At 43.1% G+C, this 13,891-nt stretch overlaps 1 protein-coding gene across 10 annotated transcripts in view; it reads right to left on the minus strand.

Annotated features, from left to right (window-relative positions):
- The window catches only part of NUP93 (nucleoporin 93), a 113,664-nt gene that overhangs the window by 14,674 nt on the left and 85,099 nt on the right, over nt 1-13,891 (minus strand). For all 10 annotated transcript variants that reach the window (XM_003916914.5, XM_031658235.1, XM_031658237.1 and 7 more), the window contains 4 exons: nt 12,675-12,749; nt 8,829-8,918; nt 6,593-6,732; nt 665-797 (listed from right to left, as the gene is read on the minus strand). In XM_003916914.5, the coding sequence (XP_003916963.1) occupies nt 665-797; nt 6,593-6,732; nt 8,829-8,918; nt 12,675-12,749 (438 nt within the window). The remainder of the gene's footprint in view (nt 1-664; nt 798-6,592; nt 6,733-8,828; nt 8,919-12,674; nt 12,750-13,891) is intronic.

Below are 13,891 nucleotides of genomic sequence, written 5' to 3' on the forward strand. Positions count from 1 at the left end.
CTTAAGGCCTTCACTAGTGGGCCCCAAGCTTGCCAAGCCCTACTGTGCATCCAGTCCTCCAGATACTCTCTCCTGCCTCCATGCATTTGTGCATGTGTTACCTCCTCCTGGTACTCTTTTCCAAAACTTCAGGTTGGTGAACTCCTATTCTTTAAGAGCAAGTGAGAATCTCACCTTCTTTATGCAGCTAATCTCGTCTATATCCTGCCACCCTTTGCATAAGGCTCCAGTTTAGCACTTTGCATTACTGTATGATAATCTCCCCAACTGGACCATGAGCTGAGAAGAGACCGCATCCTAAAAACTACATTCAACTCCATTCTTCCAGCTGTTTTAGTCAAAAATCTCAGAAGTCATCCCTGACTCTCACACTCAAATCTACGTTCTTCAGCAAGTCCTACTGGCTCAGCTTTCAAAACATGTCAAGGACCCAATGGCATCTTCTCCATGCACTCTCCTCCACCCTGGGCTGAGCAACTACCACCATCACCTGGACTTCTATACTACCAGCCTCCTAAGAGGTCTTCACCTTCTGTCGTCACCCCTCTCTGAACTCATCTCCATACAGTAGTCTCCACACATATCCTCATTTTAACTGAAAATGCCAATCTGAGGGCAACTGCTCTGGGGGTGTAACTGATCACACAGAGAAAGTTGTCAGTACCTGTAGTCCAGGCAAGGGAGCTGGAAGTTTAATGTTCAGGAAACTTCGAACCAATTGGTAAGTCCCAGGCACCCCTCCCAGCTGGGCCTGATGCAAATTTCCAAAGACAGTCACAAGGGTGTAATTCTTATAACTGGAAAAATTTTAAAGGAAAAAACAGGGAAGATTGAAAACATTTATTACACATCTCTATGCCCATATCCATGACATTACACTGTAGCTTGGAAGGGCAGGGCCTAGACTTCAAGCTCAATGCAGAAGAGGAAACAGTACATGCTTAATGAAGCAAACTATATTATTTACTCAGTGGGCTGTGGATCACAGTAGATTTCTCATCACTGCGGAAACTCAAAAGAATCCCTGGAGGAACACAACTGTGGACTTCAAATACATTAAGGGTGGATATACAGAATAATAATCGCTCCAGCTCACAGGCTAATGCTCTGGTGGGTTCTTGTTAAACTTTTTATTTTGAAAACTTTCAAACCTACAAAAAGTTAAAAGAATAGTTCAATGAATGCACATAACCTTTTACCTAGATTCACCAATTTTTAACATTTCTTTATGTTTTCTCTCTCCACACACACATAACATACACACTTGTGCTTTTTTTTCCCCCCAAACCACTTGAAAATACGTTATAAAAATCAGGGGCTACTTTATCTGTAAATACCATATGGCTCTGAAGAACTAGGACCTTCTCCTGCCTAACCTCCATATCATTACGATACCAAGAAACTTAACATTAATTTCTTATTATTATCAAAAATATAACCCAATTTTTAAATAGTTTCCTTTACAGTTTTTAAATCCAGAATCTCATCAAGAAAATATAATTGTCAAGCCACTTTCCCTTAATCTAAGATAATTCCATTAATTCCATCATTATTTTTCTTTCATGACAATGATCTTTTTCTTTTTTTCAAGAGGCAGGGTATTGCTGTGGTTCCCAGGCTGGGAAGCAGTGTCTATTAACAAGTGCTCTTATTTTTTTTTAGATAGATTCTCACTCTAGACGCCCAGGCTGAAGTGCAGTGGCGTGATCTCGGCTCATTGCAACCTCCGCCTCCCGGGTTTTCAAGCATTTCTCTTGCCTTAGCCTCCCAAGCAGTTGGGATGACAGGCGCGGGCCACCAAGCCCAGCTAATTTTCGTATTTTTAGTAGAGATGGAATTTCACCATGTTGGCCAGGCTGGTCTCGAACTCCTGACCTCAAGTAATCCACCTGCCTTGGCCTCCCAAAGTGCTGGGATTACAGGCAAGAGCCACCACGGCTGGCCCATAAGTGCCTTTAAAGCACTCTACAGCCTCAAACTCCTGGGCTCAAGCAATCTTCCTGCCTCAATCTCCTGAGTAGCTGGGGCTAGAGGTACATGCCACCATGCTCAGCTGGACACGGACCTTTTATTTATAGAGTCCAGGCCAGCTGTCTGGTAGAGTATCTAAGCTGGATTGTTATTTGATTCAGGTTCAACTTTTTTGACAGTAGCCCTACATAGCTAATGCTGGCATTTCCCACTGAATCCCACAATGACATAGGTAGCAGGTTTGTTTCTTTATTGGTAACACTAGATTTGATTCACTTGCTTGAAAGGTGTCCATCAGATTTCTCCATTACAATTTATTATTATCTTTGTGCTTAACAAGTAATCTGTGGGGCAATACATGAACGTCATGTAAGTATTCTATTCAACAATCTTTTACTCAACGGTTTTACTTTCCATTGATGGTCCTTGCTGGACCAGTTATTACACTGGTGGTTGCAAATTGATGATTTTTCTACCATTCCCTCTTCATTTATTTACTAGCATGCTTCTTAAAATCCTCTGTAGTAGTTTTAAGTGTTTCCATACCAAGATTAAATAGTCCAATTCACAGATACCCAAATATGTGGTTAATGTAATAACTTTCTAAATATAGTATGTTCTTGTCAAAAACCACAGACTACCTCAAAAAGTCAGGTTTTCAACACCAGGTTAAGTAAAACAACAGAGAGAGTGAAACAAACAACCTAAATCTTAATAACAGGAAACAGACTCAACAAAAAAAAAAAATTTTTTTTTTTTGAGACGGAGTCTCGTTCTATCCCCAGGCTAGAGTACAGTGGCGCCATCTTGGCTCACTGCAACCTCTGCCCTGCGGGTTCAAGTGATTCTCCTGCCTCAGCCTCCTGACTAGCTGGGTCTACAGGTGCGCGCCATCATGCCCGGCTAATTTTAGTATTTTTAGTACAGAAGGGGTTTCACCGTGTCGGCCAGGGTGGTCTCAATCTCCTGACCTCGTGATCCGCCCGCCTCGGCCTCTCAAAGTGCTGAGATTACAGGCATGAGCCACCATGCCCGGCTGACTCAATGAAATTTTATGCGGTTATAAAAAAAAAAAAAAACTCAGACTTCAAGAACAGGGGGGAAAAAAGAAATATAACAAGGTAATAGGAGCCTCTAGATGGTATACGGGTCCTCCCCTCTTTTTTCAAGTCTTATTTTTAGCATCTTCCAAAGTTTCTATAATAAGCATGTATCATTTTTATAATGAAAAACAAACAAAATTTAACAAATGTTAATGAGTTCCCCATCATTGGAATTTTTATTTATTTATTTATTTTAGACAGAGTCTTGCTTTGTTGCCCAGGTTGGAATGCAGTGGCATGACCTCGGCTCACTGCACCCTCTGCCTCCTAGGTTCAAGTGATTCTCCTGCCTCAGCCTCCCAAGTAGCTGGGACTTGTGCCAAGCGTGTACCACCATGCCCAGCTAATTTTTGTATTTTTGTATAATCGGGGTTTCACGATGTTGGCCAGGCTGGTCTCGAACTCCCAACCTCAGGTGATCCATCCACTGTGGCCTCTCAAAGTGCTGGGATTACAGGCGTGAGCCACTGCGCCTGGCCTGGAAGTATTTATAAGCAGAGGTTGGATAAGAAATTGAGGAGTCGTGTAGCAGCCAGGACAAACAGATGCCCACTATGGTCTCTTCCAATCTGAATTAAGACAGTCCATGTGCTGACAAGGGCCTAAACTGAAGAAGTCTAAATTCCTTGAGGGCTAAGATATATATATCATGCCTTAAATCTTGGAATGTGGCAGGGAAGAGACAGACCAATCCTACATTTTCACAACATTTCAGCCTTATAATTGAAAAATTATTTAGGACTGGTCTACTTTGCCATCTGATGCATTGCATCACTTGAACTATTATATGCATACTGTCAGTGAATGAGCAGCAGAGAAAAATATTTTAACACTGAGTATAATTATTCTAAAATATCCCCTTTATCAAAGGTGACAATGAATGCTTACAAAAGATGCCATCAGAGAGTCATGCCACTAGAGTGAAAAATAAACTTAAGATTACAATTATGAAAGGAAATTCCCAAATAGCTCCAAGAAGCACTGTTAAAGAAATTAATGGAACAAGATACTTTTAAAAACTAAACGAAAAGACTTAAAGAAATGGACTGGCTTACCAGCGATTTAAAACCAAGGAAAGCAGCCTAGTACCACTGGTGAAGTCAAGCACCAGTGTTAAGGATTAGAGTGATCAAGAAAAAAGCAGTCATGAGCAGTCATACACTTACACTCACTGAAAAAAATAAATAAAAATAAAAAAAAATCCTAAGCCAGGCACGATGGCTTACGCCTGTAATCCTAGCACTTTGGGAAGCTGAACCCAGTGGATCACCTGAGGTCAGGAGTTCGAGACTAGCCTGGCCAACATGGTGAAACCCCACCTCTACTAAAAATACAAAAATTAGCTGGGCATGGTGGCAGGCTACCATGCTACTCAAGAGGCTGAGGCAGGAGAATCGCTTGAACCTGAGAGGTGGAGGTTGCACAGAGCCAAGAGCACACCATTACACTACAGCCTGGGCAACAAGAGCGAAACTCCATCTCAAAAAAAAAAAAAAAGCTGGGCATGGTAGCACACACCTCGGGAGGCTGAGGTGGGAGGACTGCTTGAGCCTGGGAGGGAGAAGTTGCAGCGAGCCCAGATTATGCCACCACACTCCAGCATGGGTGACAGAGCCAGACCCTGTCTTACAAAAAAAAAAAAAAAAAAAAAAAAAAAATTCCTAGAAGTTTTTATATAGCAAAAGAAGTTCTGACTCATTTTGCCGACTGGTAACGAATAAATGCTGCTACATATGTAGGTTCTTTACGGCTGAAGATTGATAAACCCAAAACTTAATCACAAAAATTCAGCCAACGCTTAGAAGAATTATTTTATAAACCCTTTATTCCTATACTAGGAGAATAAAAATCCATTTTGAGCTCCAGATTTTTCTTAACCAGGGAATGGAAGCTAGTGAGTGTAATGTGTCTGATGGTGTTCATTTCAGTAGCTCTCGTCTAATTAATATAGTATTTGGTATAAAAACCTATTCTCCGCTGTACCAAGTTTGAATTACCTCAGTAACATACAAGGAAATCTTCTGACTTCCTAATGAAGTATTGTTTTTTTTTTTTTTTTTTTTTTTTTTTTTTTTGAGCGGGGTCTCGCGCTGTCGCCCAGGCTGGAGTGCAGTGGCCGGATCTCAGCTCACTGCAAGCTCCGCCTCCCGGGTTCACGCCATTCTCCGGCCTCAGCCTCCCGAGTAGCTGGGACTACAGGCGCTGCCACCTCGCCCGGCTATTTTTTGTATTTCTTAGTAGAGACGGGGTTTCACCGTGTTAGCCAGGATGGTCTCGATCTCCTGACCTCGTGATCCGCCCATCTCGGCCTCCCAAAGTGCTGGGATTACAGGCTTGAGCCACCGCGCCCGGCCTGAAGTATTGTTTTATTGACAAAAGGCGATCTCACTGCAAGGCTGCTGGCAGGTGCAGAGGCTCAGTGGCAAAGGCCTGTAATTTTGCAAGTGTATTCAACTTGGCTTTCTCTTCTCAAGCCAGCAGGGAGGGGCCCAGCACCCTGTCTCTAAAATAAAGAGATTCTATTGCACACTCATGGCAATCCCTGCTGGCCAATTCAGAATTGGAAGGAGTATCCACAGGGAGGGATGATGGCATGGGTCCTACTAACGAAGGGAACAATACTTTGGGCACAAAGGCACTGCCACAAACCCCTCAGTGACCAGCTCTGATTGGTGAGGAAGTGGCAAAGAAACCCGGGCATAAATCACAGGCATTATCAGCTGGGAATGACCCTGACTTAGGGGAATTAACCAAGTAGTGTCAGAAAATAAGGGGAAAGGAGTTTTCCTAGGGTTTGAAGGTAGTAACATGCCTGGGAATAAAATTAGAATGTGGAGAGAAAAAAAAGAGCCTAAGGAGTAATGGCTGAACCACATTAGAAAAAGATTATGACCTAAGGCACTATGGCTTTACGTATTAAGAGACAGAGTGTGGAGAAAGAAAAAGGGAATTCGAACAGTGCTCACCTACCATGATTTTTTAATGTGTGATTTTTATTTTAATGTGTGACTGCAGAAACAGTCCTGGTAGGTAAGTAAAACAGGATTTCTGAAACAGGATTACAACTCTGAGCCTTGTTCAATTTAACATAATAAATCTTTTTTTTTTTTTTTTTTTTTGAGACGGAGTCTCGCTTTGTCGCCCAGGCTGGAGTGCGGTGGCGCCATCTCGGCTCACTGCAAGCTCCGCCTCCCAGGTTCACGCCATTCTCCTGCTTCAGCCTCCGAGTAGCTGGGACTACAGGCGCCGCCACCACGCCCGGCTAATTTTTTGTATTTTTAGTAGAGACGGGGTTTCACCGTGTTAGCCAGGATGGTCTCGATCTCCTGACCTCGTGATCTGCCCGCCTTGGCCTCCCAAAGTGCTGGGATTACAGGCGTGAGCCACCGCGCCCAGCCATAATAAATCTTAAATTATACCAGCTACAGCACACTTAACCTGAGGACAACTTAAGATCTGAGAAACGGTTGACTGCAAGGGATTTGAAAGCCAGCCCCACTGTGCTATTGCTGCCTTACCTCTGCTCAAGGTACGCCAAGGCCTGCCTGACAAACTCCATGCGCACTTCCACGCTGCTGCGGTTCTTCAGGGCATCAGTTGCCGGTGTCAACAACACGTCTGTCATTTGTTTTACCATGGTCCACATGTCAGAAATGCTCTGCATATAAACAAAACTGCATGTGACAATGCTGCAGGGTCAGAGAAATTATGTGGTTCTTTGTGGCACTCTGACCTCCAAGGCTGGCAGAGTAAGGTGGGGGATGAGGTTAATGTCATCTGTCTGTGACTGCTAGGCTTAAGCTCAGTGCAGAAGATGCGCCTCTGCTGGCCAGACTTCAGAGTTCCATCCACCGATAAGCACCCCCTACCCCTGCCCTGAGTTGGTTTTCATATCAATTACTATTCCAGGTCTGACATAACCACATACATAATTAAAACTACACACATGTTGCAAGAATCTCAGCGGGTTATCCCTTCAGAGAGCAGGAATCCATTTACGGTCATCCAAAGTTCTAGGAGTTTAAACTCCAAGAGCTGTATTTCAGTCCTTACAAGGTTATCTGAGTTTCTAAAGACTTAAAATAAGAGTTTAACCTAATAATACAGGTTTTCGTCCTCCCAGAGATGCTCCAGGGGCCACCGCTTTTACCTTACTTGGTGAGTGTCACAGCCTCCCATTTTCCTTCCCACTCACTCCCTTCAAAAGATGCCTCCCAGGAAAGGAGCGGGCGTTCTTTCCTCTGTGTTACCACCACACAGCTGGGACTCCCTCTCCCCAGAATCCTTCTGCCTGTAAATCGCTCCTTAAAAACAACGTGTTCCCTGAACCCTTGGCAATACTTTAAATGTATGAGTCCTTAGAGGATAGCACTGATTGGAGAAAAAGGTTTATACTTGTTCCAAAGCAAAAGAGAAAAGCCTGTTTTCATGGTCTCTCTCAAAAATTAAAACTTCAGACTGTCCAGACAAATGTGACTCTTCCTAGGTGGTGGAATGATTGGTGAAACCTGACTTTCTTCTTTAGATCTGTTTAGGTTATCTTATATTTTACTATTTTAAAAAATTAAGTTCAAGACCATCCTAGCCAACATGGTGAAACCCCGTCTCTACTAAAAATACAAACAATTAGCCAGGCATGGTGGCAGGTGCCTGTAGTCCCAGCTACTCGGGAGGCTGAGGTAGGAGAATTACTTGAACCCAGGAGGTGGAGGCTGCAGTGAGCCCAGATCTCACCATTGTACTCCAGCCTGGGCAACAAGAGTGAAACTCCATCTCAAAAAAAAAAAGAAAAAAAAATTAAAAGTTAGATACTTTTTTTTGAGACAGGGCCTCACTCTTTGTCACCCAGGCTGGAGTACACTGGCATGATCATGGTTCCCTGCAGCCTTGACCTCCCTGGACTCAGGTAATCCTCCCACCTCAGCCTCTCAAGCAGCTGAGACTACAGGTGCATGCCACCACACCCGGTTAATTTTTCTATTTTTTGTAGAGAGGAGGTCTTGCCATGTTGCCCAAGCTGGTCTTGAACTCCTGGGTGCAAGCAATCCACCAACCTCAGCCTCAAAACGTGCTAGGGTTACAGGTGTGAGCCACCACACTGGGCTGAGCAAGTTTTTAAAAGACAAAAAAAAATCTGTGTATGGGTGCTTTCTTCCATAATAGCCTTCCCTCCTTTCTTCCTTCCTCCTAGCCACCTACCAAGTAGTCATCCATCCACTTATTTTTTTATTTTATTTTTATTTTTTTGCCCCTTGGAGCAGAAAACTGGCCAGGAGTAAGGGGTGAGGGAGGAGAATAAATAAAGGCAGTATATGTGTTTGTCAGAGGAATAGAACCAGTGGTACATCAAGAATGCTCACAAAAGTCCCACCTGAGTCAAGTTCGAGGGCTCACAGGTGTGAAAAGCCATCACCTTGACAATTCAGCTCTCATTAAGGAGTCTATTGCTTGTGTAAGGAGGGAAACTGGTAAGTGGGGAGTAAAAGCTTGATGGGACTTCAAAGCAAATACGGCTTGAAGAGAACTCTTGTGACTATCAATTGATACTGGCAGGGCCTTTTAAAGATGCATTTTTAAAAATTCATCATCAAGAAAACCACCCAAAGTTATTTAAAATAAAACTCTGAGGAACAGTTAACATTTCATTCCACAGAATGGGGTGTTTCCACAGCACATTTCAGCCAAGTCGGCAAGCTGCTAGCCCCATCAAAACACTGGACCCCGGTTTCTACTTGAGTTAGCTCTAGGTTCTACCTTATCATCCAGCTCTGCGACGGAAGAACAAAGGTCCACCAGGTTAGGCTGCAGGTGTCCATTTACAATTTTCTCATTATAGATATAAATCTGAAATGATAAAAAGCAAAGTAAATGGCACAGTATCTACTTTCTCTTTTTAAAACCCCCTGAAGCAGGCAATGGCCGGCAGAAACTTCAGCCAACCTTTCCTTCCTTGGAGTGGCTGAGCCATGCACACTGGCCAGCTCCCCAGTTGTGCTGGGGCTGTGGATAACACACTAAAGCTAACTGCCACCCCCCCTTCCAAACACCTGAGGAATGGGAGCAGCGGGGTCCAGGGGGAGAAGAACCACAGGCAGATCTATGCCTCTCTGTCCTAGTGAGGAAGCACCCGGGGAAGACAGGAGAATGGAAGGGGTCTGGCTGCTGCTTCCTAATAACCAAGGCAAAGGACTCAATTCTTTCAAAATGATGGAATGGCCCTGGTATAGGGTTCATGGATGGAGTGAGGAATGTTGGGCACTGCCTCCCTCCACAAGTGTTAGAATAGCAGGAGAGGCACATGTGGAATATCCATTTCTCCTGGAAAGAATCTCTGTTCTTCAGGTAAGATTTTCTTAAGGAAAATGAACTATGTGATATTTAAGCTATGGGAAAACCACTCTTACTTTGGATTTTATTTTCAAGGAGCTAAAATGATGATAGTAAAAATCGTAAATTCACTCTTCCAGATTTAGAACTAGTTAAGTCCTACTATGGAAGTGAAACAGGACTTAACTAGTTAAGATTTAGAACTGTAAGCTCTAAATCTTAACTAGTTAAGTTCTAAATCTTCTTGTGGAAGATTCCACTTTGTATATGAAGTCTTTGCTCTCTCAAAGTAGTGATGTTAGACAAATCACGACTCTGCTGAACTGTAGTTTCCTCTACGTTAAATGGGGAATATCGGTATCGTTCATCTTCCAGGGCTGTTATGAAGATTAAATGGTTTTGCTGGGCGCAGTGGCTCACGCCTGTAATCCCAGCACTTTGGGAGGCCGAGGCATGTTGCGGGAAGTCAGGGACTCTGAATGGAGGGACCGGCTGAAGCCGCGGCAGAAGAACATAAATTGTGAAGATTTCATGGACATTTATTAGTTCCCCAAATTAATACTTTTATAATTTCCTATGCCTGTCTTTAATCTCTTAATCCCATCATCTTCTTCGTAAACTGAGGAGGATGAATGTCGCCTCGGGACCCTGTGATTGCGTTAACTGCACACAAATTGTGTGCAGAGCATATGTGTTTGAACAATATGAAATCTGGGCATCTTGAAAATAGAACAGGATAACAGCGATGTTCAGGGAACAAGAGAGGTAACTTTGAACTGGCCACTGGTGAGCCAGACAGAACAGAGCTACATTTCTCCTCTTTCAAAAGCAAATAGGAGAAATATCGTTGAATTCTTTTTCTCAGCAAGGAGCAACCCTGAGAAAGAGAATGCGCCCTGAAGGTAGGCTTACAGACGGCCCCTTTAAGGTGTGCCGTCTTTTATGGTCGAAGCTGAAGGGATGAAATAAGCCCCGGTCTCCTGTAGAGCTCCCAGGCATATTAGGACGAGGAAATTCCCGCCTAATAAATTTTGGTCAGACAGGTTGTCTGCTCTCACACCCTATTTCCTGATAAGATGTTATCAACGACAATGCGTGCCGTGCCAGAAACTTCATTAGCAATTTTAATTTTGCCTCATCCAGTGGTCCTGTGATCTCGCCCTGCCTCCATTTGCCTTGTGATACTTTATTATCTTGTGAAGCATGTGATCTCTGTGACCCACACCCTATTCGTGCACTCCCTCCCCTTTTGAAAATCGCTAATAAAAACTTGCTGGTTTTATGGCTTGGGGAACATCACAGATCCTGCCAACATGTGATGTCTCGCCCAGACACCCAGCTTTAAATTTCTCTCTCTTGTGCTCTTTCCCTTTATTTCTCAAACCAGCCGAGACACTTAAGAAACAGAAAAGAACCCACGTAAATATGGGGAGCGGGTTCTCCCGATAGAGGCGGGTGGATCATCTGAGGTCAGGAGCTCAAGACCAGCGTGGCCAACATGGTGAAACCCCGGTATGTACTAAAAATACAAAAATTAGCCAGGTGTGGTGGTGCATGCCTGTAATCCCAGCTACTTGGGAGGCTGAGACAGAAGAATCGCTTGAATCTGGGAGGCAGAGGCGGAGGCTTCAGTGAGCTGAGATCGCACCACTGCACTCCACCCTGGGTGAAAGAGCAAGACTCCGTCTCAAGCACCCAACCAACCAATCAATAAAATGGTTTTAAACCATGATGTAGTACTTATTCACTCAATGAGCATTTCTTACAGGCCTTCCTTTGCAAGGTACTGTTCAACATGGGATATAAAGCTTCACTCTTTAGTGGAGAGGACAGCCGTGTAAACAGACACAATATTTCCGTGTTGTATGTGCTATGAAATGTTAATGACATCTTTAGTCCTTGCAGGTGTAGAAGACACAGTCTCTCTCTTCAGAAGCCTGTAATTCATCAGGACTCTCTCCATGGCAATAGAGGAGTCAGCCATACAATGAAGGTGACGAGTAAAGGATGCAGATGCACAGGGGGAATAAAAAGAGAGAGGTATAAAATTGGAGCAGGAGGAAATAAATGAAGGCCAGTGGCAAAACATGAGGGGGTTGGAAGGAGGGGATCTCATGTGTGGGAAGTTGATGAAGCTGGGGGCTTCAGCTGTCTGGAGTTTGAAGTGGCAATGGCACCCCAAAGAAGAGAGATTTTTAAAAAGACATTTAGAAAATTTCTCTCAAGAAAGGGTAAAAGAGGGACTTCTGATAATACCATCAGCTAACCAGGTAACTCAATTCATGTGGAACTCCACTGACTAAATAACTGGCAGTTGAAGAGAGGGACCTTGGTAAAAGAGCACAGGGTCTAACAGTTTCTCACTGCCTCCTGCTCACCTCCATAGCTGCTCTGTTTTTGCCTCCAACCACCCTACTCCAGGCTGGAGGAGGATGAGGTAGGTAATGTTGAGGGCCATAAGTGGGACCCCCGGGTCCCCCTCAAAGAATCCAGGAGGTGATAATGGCTGAGCAGATATTCCTGGACCACTGCTGGTGGAGGATAATCTTAAGGGGATGAAGGCCCACTGCCCTCAATTCAAGAAACAGGAATATTTTTCCTTCTTTGTACTTTGTGGGGAAAAGCAGCAAATTACAATAAAGCACAAAGTCAGCTGGCACTGCTTTATTTAAAAAGTCAGTTCCAGGTTATGTAGGGTCCTCAGGGTGGTTTCAGTCCAACAGAATTCCTGTGCTTACCACAAAGCATCTCAATCCATATCCATATTATTGGATGGTCCTCATCTACAACCAGAAGGATGACCCCTAAAATATTATGAGCTTTTCTAGGACAACAGTGGTATTAAGTAGTGAATACACTATGCTTATCAAGACAGAAAAGCATTTAGAAAATTTCTCTCGACAAAGAGTGAAAAAAGGATTTGTTAATACCACCAGCTTACCAGGTAAGTCAGTTAATACAGAACTCCATTTGCTAAGCAGCGCAGTTACCTGAAGCTTTACTGTACATGGGACTGTTGCCAAAAATGCATACTGAGATGCTGTGGTCAGTGTAAAGGACAGATTTCAATTTCCTCAAATCAAATGTGAGTAATTCTATTACCCTATTTGACAGAATTCTCCAGTGGCCTATGGTAAAATATTAACTAGTCCTCTAAATGAAAAAATACAACTTGCTTTCAGGGTTTGATTTTTACAAGTTTTTGTTCCCTTTTATTCTCTAGAGGTTCACAAAGGAATTTCCTGGCTTAATCCCCCTTGAGAGCACACTCACCTGCCGCGCATAGGCCATCTCAATGCTATCCAGAGAGCTTCGACCAGGGGGTCCCACGTCACTGATGTAGCTTGGCTGTGGATAAATACATATTCAGAATCAGTTAGGGACAGTATTCAGCCATGTGAAGAAATAAAATCACATAAACATATTCTTGTCTTTGACAGAGCTGTCGAGAGTCTGTTTCCTAGTTAAGACTTCCTCAAAATGATGATTTTAGGGATTTCAATAACATGCAACTTTTACTGTGAACACATGAGAAGAGAGCAGGTATGGGACTGGATTAATTAAAAAAGAGTGAGGGGCTGCATAAACTCTATCGATATCTCAATGACTGTTTCTGGAAATGTACATCTTTCCAACATTCTGTTTCAATCTCAAGCTTCCCCTTGTCTTCACACTAGTGAGGCCATTGTTTTTATCAGTGGGCCTCTTTTTCATCAATCGTATCAAGCAGTTGAGGGAAAGCAGTTTAGAGAGTCAAACACCTGATTCAGACATTTCCACACTAGAGTCCACAGTAAGACAACAGTTGCTGATTACTTTTCTGTTATCTGAAGATGTGAGACCAGTGCAAGTTGGACATTCATTCAGTTAATATTTGCTAAGTGTCTGCCACATGCACAGCTGTGTGTATATCCATCTCCATAAGAACAAAAACAAGCCAGCCTGCAAAGCCTGTCCCCAAAGAGCTTACAATCTGAAGAGGAGAGTCAGATAAAAATACAGTCATATATTACTTAATAATGAGGACAGGTTCTGAGAAATGCATCATTAGATTTCGTCATTGTGTGGACTTCATAAAGTATACTTACACATACCAGATGGTTTAGCCCACTCCACACCTACGCTGTATGCATAGCTTATTGCTCCTAGGCTACATACCTGTACAACCTATTACTATACTGGATACTGTAGGCAACTGTAACACAATGGTAAGTATGTATATATTTAACCACAATTAAATATAGAAAAGGCACATAAAAATATGATATAAACTTATGAAGCCAGCCACCATCACACATGCAGTGCATGACTGTGTATGAAAAAAGTTTCAGTCTTTTTTAAGAAAGAATATTCGTCTTTAGTTAAGCTTATTCGTTCTGTAAAGAAATACAGATCAAAATTAGGTAAATTCTTAAGTTCCCACTGATTAGTTTGTACTGTAGCATAGCAGAGATCAAATTCTTTAAGCTTATCTCATTTATTTAAAAAAG

Source organism: Papio anubis, chromosome 18 (genome assembly GCF_008728515.1).
Source record: "Papio anubis isolate 15944 chromosome 18, Panubis1.0, whole genome shotgun sequence".
Taxonomy (NCBI): Eukaryota; Metazoa; Chordata; class Mammalia; order Primates; family Cercopithecidae; genus Papio; species Papio anubis.